This window comes from Nerophis lumbriciformis, linkage group LG05, assembly GCF_033978685.3.
Source record: "Nerophis lumbriciformis linkage group LG05, RoL_Nlum_v2.1, whole genome shotgun sequence".
Lineage (NCBI taxonomy): Eukaryota > Metazoa > Chordata > Actinopteri > Syngnathiformes > Syngnathidae > Nerophis > Nerophis lumbriciformis.
Genome location: NC_084552.2, coordinates 49,535,311 through 49,560,332, shown reverse-complemented (window position 1 = coordinate 49,560,332; position 25,022 = coordinate 49,535,311). Strand labels below are relative to the sequence as shown.

At 41.4% G+C, this 25,022-nt stretch overlaps 1 protein-coding gene across 1 annotated transcript in view; it reads right to left on the bottom strand.

Annotated features, from left to right (window-relative positions):
• The window catches only part of pcloa (piccolo presynaptic cytomatrix protein a), a 51,209-nt gene extending 37,300 nt beyond the window's left edge, over positions 1 to 13,909 (bottom strand). Inside the window, exons 1-3 of the mRNA XM_061959863.2 lie at positions 13,507 to 13,909; positions 10,852 to 12,220; positions 8,157 to 9,122 (exon numbers count right to left, since the gene is read on the bottom strand). Coding sequence (XP_061815847.2) covers positions 8,157 to 9,122; positions 10,852 to 12,220; positions 13,507 to 13,718 — 2,547 coding nt within the window. The 5' untranslated portion in view covers positions 13,719 to 13,909. The remainder of the gene's footprint in view (positions 1 to 8,156; positions 9,123 to 10,851; positions 12,221 to 13,506) is intronic.
• Positions 13,910 to 25,022: the final 11,113 nt, after the last annotated feature.

Here is a 25,022-nt window from a genome sequence, read left to right as displayed (position 1 = left end):
ATCTACCACTTTTAAGAGCATTTTACAAGCAGCCATGCTATACATTTACAATGATATGACTTTTTTACTGTTTTTAGTGCTGATGGTGCATAGGAGGGAGGCTGAAAAGATGCAAAAATGCATATTTCAAAAATGTTTTATCATATAAGATATATGTTAGTAATATAGCTTATATGTGAAAAAACGAACATTATTAAAATATGAAAACAAAACACATCAATTGAATTTGTTTTAATTAGCTCTTAAGTCATCCAGCAGCTAGGAAATTATCATAGGATGTTGCTGAATAGACGACATGTCTAATATTTTTTTTATTTCCGACTGTCCAAATATGTTCTAACGTACACATAAAATGGAGGATTTACTTAACAGACACAATCAACTTTGCACACATTTAGAGATGTCCGATAATGGCTTTTTTGCCGATATCCAATATTCGATATTGTCCAACTCTTAATTACCAATACCGATATCAACTGATACCGATATATACAGTTGTGGAATTAACACATTATAATGCCTAATTTTGTTGTGATGCCCCACTGGATGCATTAAACAATGTAACAAGGTTTTCCAAAATAAGAGAACAACTTCAACTCAAGTTATGGAAAGAAATGCCAACATGGCACTGCCCTATTTATTATTTAAGTCACAAAGTGCATCATTTTTTTTAACATGCCTCAAAACAGCAGCTTGGAATTTGGGACATGCTCTCCCTAAGAGAGCATTAGGAGGTTGAGGTGGGCAGGGTTAAGGGGGGCGGGGTTGAGGTGGGGGGAAGGGGGGTAGCGGGGGGGTGTATATCGTAGCGTCCCGTAAGAGTTAGTGCTGCAAAGGGTTCTGGGTATTTGTTCTGTTGTGTTTATGTTGTGTTACGGTGCGGATGTTCTCCCGAAATGTGTTTGTCATTCTTGTTTGGTGTGGGTTCACAGTGTGGCGCATATTTGTAACAGTGTTAAAGTTGTTTATACGGCCACCCTCAGTGTGACCTGTATGGCTGTTGATGAAATATGCTGGGCATTCACTTGCGAGTGTGTCAAAAGCCGTAGATATTATGTGGTTGGGCCGGCACGCAAAGGCAGTGCATTCAAGGTTTTTTGGCGCGCTGTACTTCTTCCTACGTCCGTGTACACAGCGGCGTTTTAAAAAGTCATAAATTTTACTTTTTGAAACCGATACCAATAATTTTGAAACAGATACCGATAATTTCCGATATTACATTTTAAAGCATTTATCGGCCAATAATATCCGCAGTCCGATATTATCGGACATCCCTACACACATTAAGTGGATCAGATTTGCGTGTGCTATTAAGTTTGCACGTGTTTCAGTACTCGCAAACCTGTAATAAATCAGGTGTTTTTTTAATGATAAAGAAAAAATGGGTGTTAGGTGCTTTGAGTAAAGAAAGAAAGGATCCCTTTATATAAGAGAGCACAATGTAGACAATTGAATATCTTAGTTGCTCAGACAGAATTGTGTTAATGATTATACATAATATTATTGTCTATAAATTACCTCATTCATCCAGGTCATTGTAATCTCAGAGCATTCAATCGATCGCAACTGGACTGTTTGATTTGTCTTAGAAGACGTTTCCCCTCTCATCCGAGTAAGCTTCATATGTTCATGCTCATAGACTTAGATTGGTCAGATCTAGTCTTATACTGGTCACATCTAGTCTAGTGGCTGGTGCCAGTACATCAGTAGGCTTCATTAGTTCATGCTTATAGACTTAGATTGGTCAGATCGAGTTTAGACAGATTTATCAGATCTAGTCTAGCGGCTGGTGCCAAAACCCCAAATTTATACTCCAGAAAACAGGGGGTTGTGCCTGGGCAACGCTTGTTTTGCCCTAATGTAGTGAGAAAAACAACTGTTTTGATGCAAACGACTGTCAAAGCCAACGACAGTCGTTGAAGTGTAATTTCCCCTCGATAGCATTGAGGTATTGTGTGGCAGAACAATCGCTGTTCAAAAAAGTCAGAATCCCCCATGTTAGCATTCCATTCAGTTGTAAACAAATGGCAAAAATGGCAGAACGTAACCAGAATGTTTCTAACTCCTGTTATTTGTTGGAGGCTAAATAGCACTGTCTTTTAGGAATGGTTGAAAGTACGGTGTTGTATTTGGGAGACAGGTGGTGTCGCAGATTACCTCCACTGTTCAGGGATGGTTTTCAACCCTGACATACTGTAGATGGCTTCCCTCACTCCTCTTTTGAATATATAATATCCATCCTCCCTGTCCAGAATCTGTGCATTTTTGTTCTCAAAAGGAGTGCTGTTCCTCCCTGAGGTGCAGGTAGACAGCTGAGTCTTGGCCTGAAGAGTTTGCCCGTCTATGCTGGGCTATGCATAGGCTTAGTGGTTGTTTTGTTTCCCCGATACATGAATCAGTGCATTCATAATTACATTAGATAGCATACACCAGATTGTTTGTGTGGGTATGCACTAGTCTCTGTCTCAGGGTGTTGCCTGGTTTGAAGTTTACCGGGATGTTGTGTTGGTTAAAGAAATCTTCCGAATTTCTCAGATAGACCTAATACATATGGAATGACAATATATTTGCGCCTTTCACCTTTTTCTCCTCATCCACTCTGTTCTTGTTATTTCTGGAACTGGATGCACTTTTCACAAACAACCAACTGGGGTAACCACAGGTTTTGAGGGCTTCCCTCAAATGCCTATGCCCTTTCTCTTTGGCCTGTGGGCTGGTAGGTACATTATCAGCTCTGTGTTGTAGGGTTCTAATAACGCCTAGTTTGTATTCCAGTGGGTGGTGTGAGTCAAAAAGTAGGTAATGATTGGCATGTGTGGGTTTTCGGTAAACCCCGACATGGAGGCCCCTGTTTTCTCCAATGTGGACAGCACAGTCCAAAAAAGGCAACTTACTGTCTTTGACATCCTCACATGTGAACTTGATGTTTTTGTCCACCGAATTACTGTGCTCGGTGAAGACCTAAAATTCTTGGTTTCTGATTTTCATCCATGTGTCATCCTCATATCTGTACCAATGACTTGGTGCTATTTCCTTAAAAGAGCTCAGAGCTTTAAGCTCAGAGCTGAGCTCTTTTAAAGGGAACAGCACCAAGTCATTGGTACAGACATGTGGATGACACATGAATGAAAATCAGAAACCAAGAAGCAACAACATTCCCCAATCTAAATAAACACATACTAATAATATCTGTCTGGAATATAGCTCAGTGCTCTTAGTGGGCTGCTCCAAAAAACAACAGGCAGAGCTAGAGCGAGTCCAGAAACGTGCCTGTAAAATCATTACGAAGAGAGCTGGAAACATCTCACAACCCCTACCATCACTCCAGACCAGGAGAGAGGAGGCTGCAGTGAAGCTGGTCAGGGATATGCATGATGAGCAACACCCTCTGCATGACCTGCTACCTCCAACACGAGGCAGCCGCACTGCCAGGACATTGAGGAACCAACATAAGCTGGCTGAACCCGAGCCCAAAGCCAAGACAGAGACTTAAAAACTCTACCCTGCATACTGCAATTAAACTGTATAATGACACTATCTAATTAAATAAGTAATACAGTCATATACCAGAATGCTAATAGTTTCCATGCTGCTGTTGCCCTGAAAATGTTTTTTTTATATAAGATACTGTCTGTTCTTTTCATTTATTTTTTATTTTTGTTTGTTTGATATTCATTGTAAAGTTCAGCTGTTTTTTCAGTGGGGCCCTGGCTCCACTGCAAGCATGAATTAATAAAGTCTAGTCTTAGTCTTATATTATGTTATAGTATAACAATAATGTACTGTATCTTGCTTTCATGTTAGCATTTAAGCTAACTAGTGCTAGCTTGCTTCTCCAGTAAGTGAGCAGTGTCACCACCGGTGTATCATTATACCATTTATTGTTACATCCCTAAAGTGAAATATGCATGCTGATTTGTTCTGTAAGCATTTGGTTATTCGTGTTCTTCCACAATGGTATTGATGGAGATTAAACAATTGAGCGCAGGATCAAGCCTCAATAGAAATAACAGGATTCCCGTTGCCCTTTAAATCCTTTTAAGAAACCAGGATTAGACCCACAGCGATGCACACATGGCGCAGCTCCGTTCATGGACTGCTCCTTTATTTCTCAACTTTTTCTCCGGGAATTATGAACGTTTCGTTCCCTTTTGACCGCATTTAATGTAGAACAAGTGCAAGCATGGGTTTCTCTGTGACTCATCCCGCGGTCGAGTGGAGCGGCCTAGATCAGAATGACAGAGTCGCTATTTCTACGACATAATTACGTTTTGTGCTCAACTGACTGATTGTACCATTCCAGCTCTTCATTAGCAGCAGCGGCTGCAATTACAAAACTTTCTTTGAAACAATTAAGACTTCGCACATAATGCTGACTCAATAAAAAAGGTAGACATCCGTGCTTTAATATTCCGATAAAACTAATAGAGGTAAGACTGTGAGGTGATTTCCCAAGAGATTGGCGGCAGGATGTCATTTCGAGCTTAACAAAAGGGCCAGGAAGACTCACCAGATAACTAAAAGATCGCCTAAACAAGAAGGTTACACACGACACCCTGACGGACTTGAAATAAGAGGGAGAAAAACGTATAGATCAGTTGTCTCCATCTTTTTGAGCCAACGGACTGGCTTGCTTTGACTCGACCGCTCAACCGGAAATACTTTTTGGCTTCCCACAACATACTGATGCCCCACCATAGAGTCCCATCTGTTTTCAGGCTTGCGATGCATGTGAGGCAACACACACACAATGTGGTAACATAAAAGAAACAGAGCAAAAGCTGGTGTTTGGTTTCTAAAAGCATAAAAACACTGTGTTTTACACCACACACATACAGACTCTCTCACACACATGCGCGCGCGCGCACACACACACACACACACACACACACACACACACACACACACACACACACACACACACACACACACACACACACACACACACACACACACACACACACACACACACACACACACAGGGTTAAGTGTCAAGGGCTGAAAGTGCGGTTTGATGGCGAGATGAGCGTTTAAACAAGCCCATTTGTCTTCCCTTGGCCTCAATCTCCAAGAGAGCATCATCTATCAAGGCTGATGCTCTCATGCATGTGGAGATGCATGTTGCTTTTACATGGAGGTGGTACCTCGGTTTTCCTACGCCCCACGATGGGGTTATCAAACGGCCAAACATTGTGCGTAACAAACTAATCCGTCTTCCCGCATATTTCCATGCGAAATCAAGTGCCCAAACAAAGAATCCCTTGTGTTGGTATGACTGAAAAATAAGCCACCGAGGTTCCAAATGAAGATACACATTGTAGCATACTGCTGCGGGGTGGCATAGTCATGACAGTGTGACGTGTCGTGCCGTAAAGCGCTGACTTGCGCGTGTTTGTATCCATCCATTTTCTACCGCTTGTCCCGTCGCGGCAGAAGATGTAAATTAAGTCGTGTGGGCCTGCCGCCTTCATTGTCCGTGCGTTCATGGATATAAAAGGAGAGGCAGCCCTTTGATAATGAAGATGAGAAACACCAATGATTTCAGTTCAAGAAATTATCTCATTGCCGTTTTCACTAACAAATCTTCAATAGAAAGTCAAGTGATGTTACATGTTTATTAGTACATTTCATTTGTCATTTTTATATATATTTCAAATAGTTTTCTACATGTATAACTGTAGAGGTCTTCCTCTGAAACAGTGAATAAGTCCCACATCATTGACGCCATGCTTGTTGGTTTTTGGCACAGAACAGGTAGGAGAAAAGGTAAGAGAAAAGAAGCGCTTGATTTGCCCACCCTAACCCACTCACAGCACAACATGGGTAATCTCGCCTTTTTGCCGTTTTTTAAATTTTTTTAATCACAGCTTTATTTTAATTTTGTCGGATTTATCGGTATGATGTCATAATTTATTATATCAGCTTGATATGTATCTGTCTGATTTTTATGGTGCACCCATAGTTTGTGTACTATTTATTTACAGACACAGTCATGTGAAAAATGTGTATATCCCTAAACTACATACAGGTAAAAGCCAGTAAATTAGAATATTTTGAAAAACTTGATTTATTTCAGTAATTGCATTCAAAAGGTGTAACTTGTACATTATATTTATTCATTGCACACAGACTGATGCATTCAAATGTTTATTTCATTTAATTTTGATGATTTGAAGTGGCAACAAATGAAAATCCAAAATTCCGTGTGTCACAAAATTAGAATATTACTTAAGGCTAATACAAAAAAGGGATTTTTAGAAATGTTGGCCAACTGAAAAGTATGAAAATGAAAAATATGAGCATGTACAATACTCAATACTTGGTTGGAGCTCCTTTTGCCTCAATTACTGCGTTAATGCGGCGTGGCATGGAGTCGATGAGTTTCTGGCACTGCTCAGGTGTTATGAGAGCCCAGGTTGCTCTGATAGTGGCCTTCAACTCTTCTGCGTTTTTGGGTCTGGCATTCTGCATCTTCCTTTTCACAATACCCCACAGATTTTCTATGGGGCTAAGGTCAGGGGAGTTGGCGGGCCAATTTAGAACAGAAATACCATGGTCCGTAAACCAGGCACGGGTAGATTTTGCGCTGTGTGCAGGCGCCAAGTCCTGTTGGAATTTGAAATCTCCATCTCCATAGAGCAGGTCAGCAGCAGGAAGCATGAAGTGCTCTAAAACTTGCTGGTAGACGGCTGTGTTGACCCTGGATCTCAGGAAACAGAGTGGACCGACACCAGCAGATGACATGGCACCCCAAACCATCACTGATGGTGGAAACTTTACACTAGACTTCAGGCAACGTGGATCCTGTGCCTCTCCTGTCTTCCTCCAGACTCTGGGACCTCGATTTCCAAAGGAAATGCAAAATTTGCATGGTTGGGTGATGGTTTGGGGTGCCATGTTAAAGTTAAAGTTAAAGTACCAATGATTGTCACACACACACACTAGGTGTGGCGAGATTATTCTCTGCATTTGACCCATCACCCTTGATCACCCCCTGGGAGGTGAGGGGAGCAGTGGGCAGCAGCGGTGGCCGCGCCCGGGAATCATTTTGGTGATTTAACCCCCAATTCCAACCCTTGATGCTGAGTGCCAAGCAGGGAGGTAATGGGTCCCATTTTTATAGTCTTTGGTATGACTCGGCCGGGATTTGAACTCACAACCTACCGATCTCAGGGCGGACACTCTAACCACTAGGCCACTGAGTAGGTTATCTGCTGGTGTCGGTCCACTCTGTTTCCTGAGATCCAGGGTCAACGCAGCCGTCTACCAGCAAGTTTTAGAGCACTTCATGCTTCCTGCTCTATGGAGATGGAGATTTCAAGTTCCAACAGGACTTGGCGCCTGCACACAGCGCAAAATCTACCCGTGCCTGGTTTACGGACCATGGTATTTCTGTTCTAAATTGGCCCGCCAACTCCCCTGACCTTAGCCCCATAGAAAATCTGTGGGGTATTGTGAAAAGGAAGATGCAGAATGCCAGACCCAAAAACGCAGAAGAGTTGAAGGCCACTATCAGAGCAACCTGGGCTCTCATAACACCTGAGCAGTGCCAGAAACTCATCGACTCCATGCCACGCCGCATTAACGCAGTAATTGAGGCAAAAGGAGCTCCAACCAAGTATTGAGTATTGTACATGCTCATATTTTTCATTTTCATACTTTTCAGTTGGCCAACATTTCTAAAAATCCCTTTTTTGTATTAGCCTTAAGTAATATTCTAATTTTGTGACACACGGAATTTTGGATTTTCATTTGTTGCCACTTCAAATCATCAAAATTAAATGAAATAAACATTTGAATGCATCAGTCTGTGTGCAATGAATAAATATAATGTACAAGTTACACATTTTGAATGCAATTACTGAAATAAATCAAGTTTTTCAAAATATTCTAATTTACTGGCTTTTACCTGTACATGACACCCCCTATTGTCTAGCATACGTACAAGTTGATTTGTCCTGACCAAACGTTTTTCTAAAATGTGATAAATAATTAAATAATATTAATAATGATGGTAGCCCAGGCAATACAATAGAGTGCAGGTTGACAACTTTCACCCTTTGCTGTGCAGCATTTGAAGAGAAAAATAGTCATGTGAGTCACATGACTGAATGAAACAATGAACACATGATGTGTATGCTGTGAGTGTTTCTTACCTCTCCTAAGTGAGGAGTGGGGTTGAATCCACAAAGGTTGCACACACTCTTCTTGCACTCTGTGCAGAGGTTGAAGTTGGGTGCTTCTGATGATCCCACGTTCAGCTCCACGCTACACAAAGGACAGTTTTCCTTAGTTTCGAGTGTCTTGTCAGCTGCCTCTCGCTCCACAGACAAGGTCCTCTGTGCCTTCTTGGATTTAGCTGGCGGGGTGTCAGGCGCAGAATCCGAATCCGGGGGAGAGCCCGGACCGGAGAAGGGAGAATCTGGCAGGGAGCCAGGGCCTGAGTCTGCTGGCGACCCTGGTGGAGAGTCTGCCGCCTTCTCTTCCTCTCCAGTAACGAGACTGGTGGCCGTGTTCAAGAGCGACGACCCGAAGGTGAACATCTGAGAGGCGGGAGCTGGTGGTTTCGCTGCCTCCGACAAACCTCCAAAACTTCCAAACAGCTTCCCAGTCACAGACTCCTCCTGCTTTGGAGACGCCTGAGGCTTGGCCGACTCCATCAATCCACCAAAACCTCCAAACAGTTTGCCAGTGACGGACTCAGCTGCTTGTGACGAAGCCGCAGTTGGCTTGGCTGAATCGCTCAAACCTCCAAAACTGATACCTCCTAACCCCCCAAAGAAGCTGGACTCCTGTTTGGCTTTAGCCGGTGATTGCTGCGGGCTGGACTTCTGCTGAATAGGGCGGCCAGTCTTGGGGTCAATCTTGGGGGAGCCTCCCAATGAGGAACCCGGGGAAAGCGGTCCTGGAGAGCTTGGGGATTTCTGCCTTGGAGTAGTTGGTGGTGTCAAGCCATGTTCGGTGGTACTTTGCTGCTTGATGAGAAGCTTGCCAGGCTTGCCTGCCGCCTGTTTCTGCGGCGAGGGTGGAGCTGAACCTTGTTTGGGCTTCATTATGCCAGGGGGGTCCATGCCCCCCATGGCTCGCTGCATCTGGCAGTTGAGACATAACCATTCTTTCCCCTGTGCATCACAGAGAAGATGAAGATAAAGACACACCTACAAGTAGTAGCAATTAGTCATTAAATCACATGAAAATGAGTTTGTTATTTATACTGTTTGAACTTATGTGTAACCGCACGGCCCAACCGCCTTTTCTTAATGCTTGTTCATAACTAAGGCAAATTCAAAAGTTCAGTGGTACCTCATATTTTGAGCGCCCCATTTTTCGTTTTTGCTGAAAGTTTGCCCTAGTTTTTTGTGTGCAGTCCTGATTATCATACGACCAAACATTGTTTGTAAAAAAAACTAGTCAAACGCATATGTTTCCGTGGAATCAAGTACCCAAAAAAAGAATCCCACACGTTGGTGACTCAGTTTTCGTGCATTTTTTAATAATCCACCATGGGGCAAAAAAAAGTTGAGAGTGCCAGAACTTTGATAAAGAAAGTGAGAAACACAGTTCAATTTAAGAAAGCACTTGCCTATTGAAATGAATTAAAATTAATTAATGTAACATGCCTTTAAAAAAAACTACTGACTTTTAGATAACAAATATTGAAAAACGATACAATAAAATGTAATACAACAAATCACAGAAGTTTTATGAAGTGCTGTATTTCCTTCCTGCTGCTTCTCGATCAAACACACTATGAGCAGCTTCTCCATAATTCCATGGATAAATGTACACCGTTTAGATATTATTTTAATGTCCCTGGCTGGTGTTATCGACTCATTCTGCTTCAGTATGGTGCAGACTGGCAGTGAGACGCTCAAACTGCTTTACCAAGTTAGCTAGCTACACGGTCTGTCATGTTTTTTGTTTTATTTTTTTTAATTCAATGAATATCATCCCATTCATCTACTCAGCACTGTCAAAGTGATGTCCATCTCTAGCTATAAGCTAATGCTAGGAATTAAGTTTAGATGTTTTGGTCGGATCTTCCGAGGTTCATTGAGGCATTCGCTACGCCACCTAGCGGCTAACTTAAATATTTGCTCATAACAATTAGCCGAGAAACAGCTCGTATCCTGAAAAACTCGTAAGCAGGTACACTGGTATCCAAAGGTACCAATATATTTCACATGATGTATTCTTAAATGTAGAACTGTAATATTTATGGCTAAAATGTTTTTTTGTGTCCCAATTGAATTAAAAATATTTCTTACGTAAAAATTGCTTCAGTTCCGTTTGCATACAATTCAGTCTAATTTTGAACGGATTTCATTAAGGATAACGAAAAAAAGAGTTACCACGGTACAGTATTTTCATTTTGAAAATAATGGATGAAAATAATATTTTACTTAGGAATAACACACAGTCACCTTACTCGGGTCAAAACACATACAACCAGGCTCTCACTGATGAGAAGTGTTTTGTACAGTACATTACTTTGACATTTTGCTTTTTTTTCTTCAACACGCAGCTACATAACAATAGCGCAACTCTATTTCTTTTTAATTTTGCTGATCAAAAATGTTGGGGATCACTGTTTTTCAGTATGGAAGAGTACTGTGTTTAATGCCCACGTGTGAGAGAAAGTTCCGCCTGTCTGGCTAGCACACTGTCTTCCTGTGGCCACGACATGAGTCACCTCCTTCAACATCCCCCCCCCCCCCATCTCCATATGCTCCCTCTGCTTCTCAAGGTCCCTCACACCCTTGCAGGAGGCTCACGCTGTCACTTGGCTAATTCAAGATTCAGCTGTACACAGAAAAAGAAACCGAGAATAAAAATCTAAAGAAGACTTACCGCTGAGTCCGGGGGGCTGAATCCACACAGGCTGCACACTTGGTTCTTGCACTCGGTGCAGTTGTTGTAATTTGGGGGGTCCTTAGAGCCCGCGTTCAGCTGGGTGGTCTTACACAGTGGACAGAGCCCACCTCCAGGCTTCCCAGCCCCTTGTTGATTCCTGGCTGGCTTTCCAGGATGAGCGCCAGGGCCTGCTGGTCCCTGCTGATTGGGTCCAGGCTTCGCAGGTTCTTTTGGCTGTGGAGGACCACCTTGTGTCTGTTTTCCACCGGGACCTGGTGGGCCTTGGCCTTGTCTGGGTCCTTGCTGATCTGGTGGGCATTGGCCTTGTCTGGGTCCTTGCTGACCAGGAAGGCCTTGACCTTGTCTCTGTCCTTGCTGACTAGGCGGGCCTTGACTTTGTTTAGGTCCTTGCTGACCTGGTGGTTCTTGACCTTGTCTGGGTCCTTGCTGACTAGGTGGGCCTTGACTTTGTTTAGGTCCTTGCTGACCTGGTGGTTCTTGACCTTGTCTGGGTCCTTGCTGACTAGGTGGGCCTTGACTTTGTTTAGGTCCTTGCTGACCTGGTGGGCCTTGACCCTGTCTGGGTCCTTGCTGATCTGGTGAGCCTTGACCCTGTCTGGGTCCTTGCTGACCAGGTGGGCATTGACCTTGTCTCTGTCCTTGCTGACTAGGTGGGCCTTGACTTTGTTTAGGTCCTTGCTGACCTGGTGGTTCTTGACCTTGTCTGGGTCCTTGCTGACTAGGTGGGCCTTGACTTTGTTTAGGTCCTTGACTTTGTCTGGGGCCCTGTTTTCCCGGAGGCCCTTGTCCTGGGTGTCCCTGGCCTTGCCTGAGAGCCTGTCCAGGAGGTCCCTGAGCTGGTTTGGGCCCTTGGCCTTGTGGTCCTTTCCCTTGCTTAGGTCCCTGTCCAGGAGGGCCTTGACCCTGATTTTGTGATGCCCCTTGCTGTGGCCCCTTTGGACCTGATCCTTGCTGAGGACTCTTGCCTTGTTGTTTCCCTGCCTGGCTGGCTTCAGGTGTAGCTCCTTCCTCCTCATCTCCAAAAAGTCCAAATTTGGGGATGTTGACAGCGTCACCCATTGAGGAGATGGAGGAGGAGACGGAGGAGGTCATGGACGACACAGCGCTGAGGGGGTTGGCCCCACTGAGAAAGCTGGAGCCAAACATGCCGGACGGCTTGGTCTCAGGGTCCTTAGGCTCCTGCCGGAATCGGGACTCAAAGAGGTTGAGGGACGAGGGGCTACGGCCTGTTGAGGGCCTGCCAGGGGGACTCTGGTTGAAGGCGTCTACAGTGCGACTCTTACTGAGGCCTGTCGGGCCCCTGGAGGTCTGCTGAGATCGCAGCTGGACACCAGATTCCGACGGTCTGGGAAAGAAGAAAAACAGAAAAGAGTTGAAAAAGAGACAACGTTTACTGTTGTGATGCTAACTTGGCTGCATGCTGTTCAGTGCATGTGGAACATAGAAAATTGTTCCAATGATAACAATACAGGTTACTTTCAGCTGAACGTATAGCGAGTGGCTCAAGGCTATTGCTAACAAGGAAGTGAACACTGAGTGTACATCATGCAGATGACGAAGGGCTAAGTGGAGATGCCTTTGTTAGCTCTGAGACGTGAGGAAGCCAAGTCCGACAGTGCTGTGATGAAAGTGAAACCAAGGAGCTAAAGTTGTTTTAATTCATTCATTTTATACCAGGGCTGACAAGACATGCTTTGATACAGTAATACCAAGAGAAATATCGTTATTCATAAGGACAACTGTGATGTTTGCAATCCACTGCGATGTACATAGGATTCAGCACCATGGACAGAGACAGCATTAATGAGGCTTTCAAATAAGAAAAATCTCCCTTTTAGGAGAAAGAGAGTCGGAGGAGGGAAGTGACATTAACACTGCACTTCTATTTTTAGTCATATTAATATTGATGCACCCCCCACTGCCTCCTCCATTGCTAGCTTTCATACTTGTAACAAACCACCTCTCTCAAAAAAGCAACATTTTCAAGTGAATAAAGTATATTTGCACAGTGCACATTGTTTGCATTTGCAGCCTTCAAATTCCTCCTGCTCTTGCTCCAGAAACCTTAAAAATGTAATGTGGTGAAAATCATCAGTAAACGAGTATATAATTGGGAACAATATTGTGGTTACAAGCGACCATTTTGTGTAAAAAAAAAAAAAAAACAAGTTAGATTTTTTTTTGGTTTTTACCCAGCAGGCGTTTCGACAATTTCTCACAAATACAGGAGGTGTGTCTTCTCCCCTGAGCTCACCACACTGAGACGCTGACATAAACAATTCAGCCATCTGGATGCATATTCTATTATATTGATAGGAGGCTGTGCAAGAATCCAAGCATGCACAATGCATTACAAACAGCGTCGGCACGTAGAGCTGAAGCGCAATAACGACAAATAAAGCTGCGCTTAGTCGAGAAAAGGCGTTTTTTCTGCCTTTCATCTTCACGGATGCTGATGATTAGCCGTGAAAATTGGCGTTAATAATGAGATCACGTCTGGGAGGATGTAAAAAAAAAATGGGCGTGATCTGACTCCCTCTCTGCCACAAACCTTCCATCCACTGACGTAAAGGCAGAGTAATGTTGGAATATTTCATGGAAAAATGTGAAAAATGGGAGAAAAAGCCCTGCCTTCGTGCGGCCGCTGCACCCCCAGGCTGCCTGCCCTGCGCCCTTGACATCACCGCGGCGAGCTGCTTCCGCTGCTCCTCGCTCAGCTCCGCCAGGTCCACCGGAGCTCCGCCGGGGACACGCACGAAACCTCCGGCCCCGTCGGGCGCCAGCCCCTCCGGTAGCCCTGACAGCGGGCCTTCGCCGCCTTCCAGGCTCGCCTCGTTCCCCATGACGAGACCCCTCCCGAGTGTGTCCTGGATCGATGCACCGCGACCCGAGCTACCCTGGCACTAGGAGGGGGTTAGCCCCAAAATGCGCAGCGGAAACGGACTCTGTCGGCGTCTCGGTGCATGTCAGACGGTTATATCCATTTAACGGCTACTTTCCCTGCAGGAGTCCACCGCCTCTTCCTTGTTTTTCTATGCAGCGCATCTCTGCAGTTTTACACACCAGCTACCAGCTCTCCGTGACGGGGGGCGGGTCTCCCTTTCACTCAATGGACACCAACCAATCGCCACTTCCGGATGTTCTTTCAAAATTAAAGCCACATTTAGTGACAATCCCGCTCACTAATAAGTCAATCTACGCTAATTTCACTGAAAAATCAAGCGAAAAGAACGCTATATACAACCTATGTTAATTACAATCCATAAAATCAAGCAACATTTACTATCGTTTACTATCCAAAACAGCCACACAGTGACACCACTTCCATGTTCTACCACGAAACACTCGCGAGCTTGACCGCGCAAGCGCAGTCTCCTGACAGGTGAACTGGATTCTCCAGTGGAGCAAAATGTGTTGTTAAAGGGGACTAACTCGGATTAATGCATTGGAATAAATAACATTATTAAATATTTAGTATATAGTTGGGATACTTATGTGTTCAAGCTGTACTGGTGTGATGATAGCAGCAGCCACATAAAACATGTCAAAAAGATATTCAGCAATGAAGGAGTGAAGGATGACTCACATTATGTATATTAGGAATTCACAATCTTGGCTTTTTTTCCCTTTTTGGCAATTTTACTTGAGGATATAAATTATATTTACAGCCAGAAGTAGGCGGAATCACAGTTAATTCCCCATCTTCTCTCACACTTGGATTACAATGATATTGTTGTCATAATAATAATAATAATATTATGTGTAAATATAATTGTGAAAATGGCTGAATTTACTGTGATGAGAACAAGCACACAACATCCAGCCAGGATTATAACGCGACGCAACACGTCAGGTCGACTGAGTGTCAAGCCGATGTGTTGCAAGATGACACGTATGTGTATGTATGTGTGTGTGTGTGTGTGTGCAGCTCAGAGCCCTATGTGTCCTCCATGCATGAGAGCATAGCCTAGAACCCTTAAAACTGGGTCTGGGGGCTAATCTGGATAATTTGTGTCTTTAACAAACAATACAAGACCAATTGTTACCTCTGCCAAGGGGGCTGTTTGTTTGTTGGTATGCAAAAATCACCTCACAGGGCAAAATATTACACTACTTGTCTGAATGTGCTCTGTGTTCGATTGGCTGAGTCTTAATAGATGGAAAGTGTTAAAAGGTGGTGTAAACAGACACAGATGAGAACAGAAGACCCCACATTTTGTTACGCTAACACTTATCCTGGTTATTAACAACAGGGCTCGAATTTAACCACGGCAACCGCCCTCGTCATTTGCTGTAATGCCCTAAAAAAATTGACCAACATCGGCTAGAACATGCCGTGACCGCCCTTGACTTTTTACTTGTTAATGGACTAGGGATGTAACGGTAAACGATATAATGATCATTTGCGATAAAATTCCAGACGATTAATAATACTGTCTAATTTTTTAATTACCGAAAACCTGCCAAATATTAATGCATTTTAGGCAACACGAAGTCAGGCGCATACGCACTAGTGTCGTTTGGCTTGATATTCATGGCGGACTAACTACACAGACTTTGGTCGGGAGTTTTCACCTCGGAGTAAACGGAGCCAAGCGCTTGGTTTAACGTAATTTTCCCTTGCTTCCCGGCGTGCACTTAAGAGCGCACTGCTGTTAGATGGAGACAAGTGTGGACAATATTGGAGACAGACGCACTAGTCCCCACACTAAAAATATAAAGCGAAGGAGAAAAACTATTTCATGTTGCTTTTATTTTCTCAATAGAGCGTCCATCAGCTGCTGTGACTGAGAGTTAATGAGGTGAGGAAACATGCAGCACGCGATGTGTCGTAAACGTTGTCACAACTTGTTTATAAAGTCTTTAGTTTGTTCACTGGTATGTTCCCTCGTCCTTTATTTAACTGCAAACTGTATCAGTGTTAAAAAAACATCAATAATAGCTCAAATGTTTTGTAATCTCATCGGAATGAACGAAGACTGTGAAGATTGTGTATTCAATTGTGCGAGGTATCACTCTTTATTTTTGTTGGCCAAACTGTTGTACCGAACCACAAGGAGGCGTTTGAGAAGAACAAAACTTGTTCATTGGACTTCATCTTCATTAGCCAAACTGCTTTGTCTTTTATTTTGATATCAAAAAGTAAACGCCAGGTTTTGTTTACATTACTTGTGTTTTTTTCATGTCACAAAGCTATGACTTCAAAAACCATTCATGTGACACAGCATTTTGTTTTATTGTGTATAGTTAATTCCTATATGACATATTTCTGCTAAAACTCTTAGTGGATCTGTCCCGATACATAATCTACATGTACATATGAATGTACATAACTTAAAAAAATAAATGAATAATGAACAAAAACTCCCTCCATCCAAAAATGTTAAATAGAGATAAAGGCATCATGTAATGACAAAAAGCTGACTAGTTGATATTATTGAAGAATAAAAAAACTAATATTTGTCTTTAGATATATGGATAACGTTTACTTATAGCCTTTTTATTAGACATTACAAATGACATGATAGTATTACATTCACACCCCAACACTGCTTTACCTTAAAATCAGTAATCATAATTTCAATATTGATAACAATAATCTTAATTATTACTTTGGCCATAATTCGCAGCCCTGGATCTCATATGTGAACACTATTTTAATCTATATGGACAAAAAGTGCAGTTACGTCTTATGGCCATCAGGTGCCATCTTTCAACATTGTGTATATATATTATATATTATATATATATACATATATATATATATATATATATATATATATATATATATATATATACATACACACACACACACATACATATATATATATATATATATATATATATATATACATATATATATATATATATATAAATAAATAAATAAAGGGCAACAAGGCAAACATTAATTATATATATATATAAATTGTATATATAATGTTTGCCCTTCTAATCTGCCTTGGTGGCCTAAAATATGAGCCCTCATTTAAGGCAACACTTGCTTGAACTTAAAATTTTTAAATTCGAGGCCTGTAACTATCATTTAGAATTATTACCTAAGGCCAATATCACCAAGTGCTATAAAAAAGAGGTGCGTTCACCAAATGGCCCACAGGTCCCACTTTGCCTCCCTGGTGAAAAATGTAAAATAGTGGTGTTCAAAGTGTTGCCAAACGACAAAAGAGTGCAAGCTGTGTTTTCATTGCACTTATGGAAGAAATAAACGTTAAGTTGCACGTTTCTGGACATTTTCTGCACACCACAGTCCCTGGGCTTGTGGTGTCGGATCTCAGCTCTCACTTGTGTGGCGAATACTTTTGTGACCGCTTGTATTTGATTAGCGAATAAACGCAAGATACACCTCTTTTTCACTTTCAATAAGTACATCTACTGCCTAAATATAGCAACAAAATAGCTAAAGTACATCACAGAACATTTCTGCTACATCTTATTCTCTGGCAAAGCAGGCGCATATGAAGTGTGTTGTGAAGCGGAGTTACGCCACACCTACACTTATGCTACACTCACACACTTCCATTATCATTTGTTTATGAGCGAGGGCCAACCGGAAGCGACAAATCTGCATTTGTGACAGGCTTCCACGAATAAATAAGTATATAGAAACACTGGATACTTTTTTTAAGACAGCAGGTGTTCTCTTTTGGCGCTGACTCAAATGTAGTGAATTGAAGCAGTAGAAAAGTGTTGTCCAGTATTCTCTACTGATGATACTGAAAAAGACAGGTATCTATGTATGTTTTGCAGGTTGGTATCGACCTGGTATTGAGCTATTGATACTTTTGACAACCCGACAGACGTACATATTTCCCATACATTCTTCTGCCACAGATACATTTTGACCGCCACAATAGGATTTGTTAAAAGCTTTTAAGAATTTTAAGAAATGTATCTTACTGTGCATCCACTAATATGTGTCTGTGGCCAATTATGCTAATTATGCAATGATGTCATCAGCTCCCCGCAACCCAGTGCCACACATAGATGGCAGTCCTGTGTAAAACACTGTACAGCCATGGCCAACACATGTAACTCGACTCTGGTAACCGGATAACAAACAGAGCGCACTGTTCATTAAATTTGAATAGCAAGAGAAGACATTTCTAATGAAAGAGAAGCCAAACTTGCATTTTAAAAAAGCAACAAGCCAAGAAGCGAGTAAGTCACATACCTGGATGTCCCCACAGAGGACACAGTGGTTATCTGTGAGCACAATGTGCGAGTGATTCCCGCTGCGTTCCCACTGAGACTCCCTCATCCTGATTAGCGCCTAATTCCAACCTCTCGCCACCGCCAATTGCTCCTGGCCGGACAGCGTGCGACACTAAAAATACCTTTAAAGTCCCAGTAAGGGAGGAGGAGAGGCGGCCTTGTCTCTTCTTGTTTTTCACCAACACACAATAAACACAAACACGTGACGCCAGACCAAGACGTACAAACACAGGAACTGTTGCTAATCCTCTTTAGCTGTAATCGGTCTCCTTGTACACTCACTGCAGTTATTCCATAGATGTTATCTTACTGGGATATCTAACATTGCATATTATTGATTTGATGACTCTATTGACTGCAATGATCAACAGGTGCTAATACAGCGAATCCTCACTTGTTGGTACCCTTATGGAGTGGGTTAAAAACGTATTTATACATTTTTATAACATTCGATCTATTGTAAAAATGTGAATATGAGTTGTAAACTTCTATGATAAGTGATGAAAAAAAAACAACCTTACCTGTGAAATATCTCTTTCTTTTCCTCGCTGACTCACTCATCGTGGATGCTGTGCTGCCCTCCGATTGGCCCACACTGAGGAAGAGGACGTAAAACACACACACGCGCACTCACACGCACACGCATACAAGAATGAGTGAGACAGGATGGCTTCAAATACCCTCCCCTTTTGGCCAACTTCATGAATAATTAACGCCACCTACCTGTTGTTACTGCAGAGGTGTGTCATCATCGCTGCGCGGCGAGGGGCTGAGATTCCCACCCTGTGGCTCGTGGGAGACGTGACGCGGGTGAGTCACGCCGTTAAAACACACGCACACACCTTGTCACGCTAACAATCGAACTCTCTAAAAGGACAACATGTGTTTTTTTTTCTCCGCTCCAATTTTCAATCCAATGTCACTATTAAAGTACACATTTTAAATAAATGCATGCATGGGTGTAGATAAGCAGAACGTACCCCCCAGGACATTATCTGGGTTTCCTCATGCATTTTAATCAACAGATAAAAGCACAATTGGAGCTGGAGTTTTTAACCCAATCAAATATTAACATTAATTTAGTAATCTTACTCTTAATTTTAATCGTATCCAATAATTATATCTAACCTACTTACAGTTTACAATCTTGTCAAAAGATACAGAGATTATTATCAAGGCTTAAGTCAGGCTGATTACAAACTAAATACTAATTAAATATACTGCAAAAGAAGGGACTCGTAAAAACTGATGAAAAATAAATGCACATATAGTTACAGTGTTAAAATAAAAAAAATCTAAGAATATTATTACAAATATATTCATTTATGTGTCAATAAAAAATAAGGACAAATGCAAATACAGCTTTACCATTTTTGTCATAATTTTTGCAATTAAGAAACTTCTCTATGACTTTAGCTCCAGACTTCTTCTGTTTAATATTATTATTACTGCCACATGTGGTGGAAAAGTGTGTTGCAACTAAGTACCACCGTGGCTCATTATAGACCACAGCTGAGAAACAGATATTTTTTCGCAGTCCTCTAGGGATTGCTAATGGCCCAACAATGGGCCCTGACCCTATGGTTAAGAAACACTAAATTAGAGCATACTTGTGCTACCTAGTGGATAAATTGGGCAACTACCTCTTTCAGCAGGCAAGAACTACTAAACTAGGAAAGAAATTGGGGGGGTATTTTTTTCTTAATTTTTCTTGCAACTGATGCATGACTCCTAATAACAACATTCCATCACATGTTATATCACTATCATTATTATTCACAATAAATATTATATAGTAAAAAAATAATGCATATATATATATTTATAAATAATACATTATTATCAAACGTTTCCCCCGTATCTTTATGTTTTCAATGTGTACGTAATGTTTTGTACTGCAATTATTACTATTAAAAAAAAAAAAAATCTGAATATGACCAATAAAAATACAGAGTGTTGGCCACATTTTGAACACCCTTACTTTGTGTGTAAAGTCTTACAAATGAAATAAAAAAGGTAATCTTGATAAAAGTCTCCCATCAACGAGCTCTACTCTCTCCTCCCCCTACTGGTTGCCATGGTTTCCTCAGTAGCTGCCACTCACCTGCAGACCTCCGCATTACAGCACCACTTGAGGATTTACATCAATCATGTCGGCATAGAAAGAAGGAACCTTTGAATAGAAACACATGTTAATCTTATCACTCAGTTTTTGCGCACAAATATCAACATAAACTCATGTCCTTTGCTTGGTGATGAAAAGCTTCGCCCAACAGGGGGCAGCATCACATTGGAATTGCCACATAATTGTAATATTCTTGAACGATCCACTGAGAACTGCATCAAAAAAGCCCAAGTTTTATTTAACACTGTTTATAGAAGCGTGGGAGTCCCTCACAGTACACATATAGAGTCTCAAGGGACGTTCAAGGACGGTTGCCATGGTAGCAAGAACATCATATTCTCAACAAGTGTATCTTGAGAAGGGAGAGAGGCATGATTGCCCCACTTGAAACACTTCAGCCCAAGAAAAGCATTGATTTAACGCGCAACTGTGTCTCCCTTTGGAATTGTGGCCTTTATTGTTATTTATACTTTTGTATTTAAAGAACTTGCTATTAGAGACGCAACACTGCCCTCTGGTGGATAAAACGAGCATCGTCACGTTTGTAACATGTTTCATATTGCTACTGTCGTTTTTGCCATATACACGCAATTTATTTATAATTGTATCAAAATATTACACTCAACGTGTCGTAATTAACATTATTTTATTTATTTGCCCCTACTTTCTTTGGGAAAATATACACACTACTTTCTTAATCTACTAAAATTAATGACAAGTGGAGCTCCATTCGCCCCTTTCTGGTCGGCGGTGTTAACAGTTATAGCCGCAATGCTGTTTTTTTATTTTATTTCTACTGTTGCAAATAGGTTACTAAAACTAATAATATGTGCTTAAAATAATGTATTTAACATAAAAATGGCTCTAAAGCGAACTTTTAAGTGCCTCACTCTGCTCGAGCCAATGCTAACGACATTAGCATTGGCTAATCGCTACGAAACAGAAAGTTACGTACATTACACACAGGCGTAAGCATAGAGTTATAAATAAATATTATAGCAATATTAACCATCAAACATTTTCCAAACCCACCTTGTCACACTTTAAATTTTGCCCCCAGCTCGGAAACCTCTGAGATCCAGTGCTGTACTGACTTGTGTGTAGTTCACCTTCCTTCCTGTGTGTGGCGCTGTTGCGACACGGGTTAAACAATCCAATCCATTTTATTTATATAGCACATTTACACACAAAAAATGTTTCCAAAGTGTTGCACAAAAATATTAAAAATAAGATTCAAATACTATCCTTAGCTCCACCAATGACTGAATAAAAACAAAATAAATAAATATAAAAACAAAATAAAAATAAATGTGATTAAAAACGATTTTAAAATGTAAAACCAATGAAAACAATAAATAGAAATCAACATTTTAAAAACACAGATGACAACAGAGGACCACACAACTCACATAGTGTTAAAAGCCAGAGAATAAAAGTGGGTCTTATCCTAGCCTTAGTGGCCACATGCGTGGACAGCACCTTTTAGCTCTTATTTCCAAAATTGTGTACACTACTGAATTGGGGTCTTATGCCGACATATGGACACTTATACTACTATCTGGTGGTGTCAGAAGAGTATAACATACAATGGAATTTGGGGGAAAAAAAGTGTAAAAATAAAAATTAGCATGTCACTACACATGAAGTACACGTTTGTGTACTTATGGACTAAGTACATCATATAAAAATGTGATTTTTTGTTTTTATTCTAATTAGTGTCCTATAAGTCCAAATAGCAAAGAGAAATGAACAAATCATGTAAACAAACAGCTTGGGCCTTAAGAGGTTAAGACGAGACTTAAAACACTCCACTGTGGGAGCAGTTGGAACATGGAGGGGCAGAGTGTTCCAGAGCTTAGGGCCGACCACAGAGAACGCCCTGTCTCCCCTGGTTTTAAGTCTCGTCTTGGGCACCACGAGCTGGAGCTGCCTCTCGGACCTCACAAGCGCGCGCAGGAGTGTAAATTTGGATGAGGTCCAAGATATAATGAGGTGCCAGTCCATGCAAAGCTTTAACCAAACATCAACATTTTTAAATCTATTCCAAAGTGAACAGGGAGCCAGTGCAAAGTCTCCATAATTGGTGTTATATGCTCGCGTTTCCTGGCCCCTGTTAAAAGTCGTGCTGCCGCGTTCTGGACTAACTGCAACCGAGAGAGAGCTTTTTGGCTAATGCAAGCATAAAGTGCATTGCAGTAGTCCAGGCGACTTGAAATAAAAGCATGCACGACTTGTTCAAAAAGGTTAAAAGATAAAAACGGTTTTACTTTTGCTAAAAGACGAAGATGATAACAACACGATTTTAAAACGCCATTGACTTGTTTGTCAAGTTTAAAATCGCTGTCTATAGTGACGCCAAGGCTGGTGACTTTGGGACGCACATCGTTTTGCAATGGTCCCAAGTCAATGAGGGCCGGACCAAAAACGATTTCAGTTTTTCCCCTCTTTCATTATTACAAAAATCTGGGCTAACCAAGCCTTGACGTCACATAGACAGCTGAGAAGGGATGTCAGGGGGCCGTGGCCTTTTGAAATCGGCATATAAATTTGGCAGTTGTCTGCATAAAAATGACAAGACACTCCATGCCTCCATGCCAGGATGGGGCCCAGAATAGATCCCTGGGGGACACCACAGTAAAGCGGAGCAGAAGAAGAGGTGGCGTCCCCCCAGCCTGACAGAGAAGGACCTCTCCGACAGGTTGGATCTGAACCACTCTAATGCAGTCCACCTGACACCCACACAGTCTATCAGGCGCTCTAAAAGAATTGTGTGGTCGACTGTGTCAAAGTGTTAGAATAATTATTTATATATTATCACACTAACTTTATGCTTAAGGGCCATTGCTATAAATTATTGTCAATTGTGCTGAAGTGGTATTTTTGTATCTGTGCAAAGCTGGCAGTCCAAAAGATTGCCAGTCGACTTTAATCAGTGTTGTGTCCAGACTTGGCCTGCTGGCTGCCAAGGCCGAACAACGCCGTGAACCAGACAGAGCAGAGACAAGGCGATATGACCTGTGTCAACTAATTTTTATTTATTCTATAATCATATATTCTGTCTAACTGGAGTTGTCGAGATTACCCCCTTCCCTCAGCGACAGCTTCAGTGCGGGCTTGACTTTTAGAACGTAGTTTGGATCTGTAACTAGAATAAAGCCCAAAACAAGCGTTTCCTCGAGCTAAATTGAACTCTGTCTCTGCATGATTCCTTGCTTCTTGTCTGATTATTAGATGTCATCAGTGTTTGAACCTGACACAAAGGCAGCTGTGAGATCTAAAAGCACTAAAATGGCAAAGCGAGACCAGCAAATATCCAAAGTGTGGCCCCGGGGGTCATTTGTGGCTGGCAGCTAATTGTTTAAGGACCCGCCGGACATTCCAAAAATATTATAAAAAATACAAAACATTAAAAAACATAATAAAAGTGGAATAAAAGACTAACCATGTGAAACGTAACAAGAACAAGTTTTAATATTAACTCAAATAACACCAATTTTCCATGCAGGCTATTTTTCCCCTCTAAAGCTGTCATTTCTCAAGGAATAATAATGAATCGATAACAATATTATGAATAATTGACCTATTCAAGGCTCCAATTACTCAAATATTCCACTTTGAGATATTTCTGGGGGAAATATTGCATATTTTGTGTGTTTGCCATATTCATAAAAGACATGAGGAGAGAGAGTGAGAGAGGGACTTATATACTTATACTTGTTGATATAGAATATATAATACTTATTTTAATACGTTTATGAGTGGGGCCCTTTTGGAACCCAAATTTTTTTGTGGGATTATTTTTTGCTAAAAATTTTTTATTTTATTAAAACCATTGTTATGAATTATTGACATATTTAAGGCTCAAATGACTTTTTTGGAGAGAAGATATTGCATGGTTTGTTTTTGCCATTAGCAACAGGGGTTTCTTTGACAAAAAGGGCATACACCATTTTCCCCCAAGTTTATATTAACTGATAGACCTGAAGTTGATCTAGAGGAGTGGTTCTCAAATGGGGGTACGCGTACCCCTGGGGGTACTTGAAGGTATGCCAAGGGGTACGTGAGATTTTTTTTTTAAATATTCTAAAAATAGCGACAATTCAAGAATCCTTTATAAATATAAATAAAAAACTATCTTTTTTTCCAAATAGTTCAAGAAAGACCACTACAAATGAGCAATGTTTTGCACTGTTATACAATTTAATAAATCAGAAACTGATGACATAGTGCTGTATTTTACTTCTTTATCTCTTTTTTTCAACCAAAAATGCTTTGCTCTGATTAGGGGGTACTTGAATTTAAAAAAAATTCACAGGGGGTACATCACTGAAAAAAGGTTGAGAACCAATGATCTAGAGCAATGATTCTCCAACTGTGGTAGTGGCAAGCGGGTTCCATCTAGTGGTACGCCGAAGATTTGATTTGATGATTTTAAATACAATGTTTTATTTTCCTGTACTCACTGTGTTTCTGTTCAAACTGTGTGTGATATTACAGTGGCCAAAATTGTACACATACCTGTTAAATAAAAACTCTGCCTTGTTTTTAATGAATACTTAGGCCTACTATGCAACTGCATTTTTAAACTTGGACTTTAAGGGGAAAACTTGAGGGGAGCCCTAAAGGCTAAAAAACAAAATCTATGTATTGTCATGGTTTTAAAAATGAAAAAATGTCAAAATTGCCCTCTCATGCTTTAATTCTTCAGTGTGCGGCCCTCAGTGGGAAACGTTAAGACACCACTTGCATGGATTATCCAACGGTGGCAATGACGATGTATTGCAGAAAAACA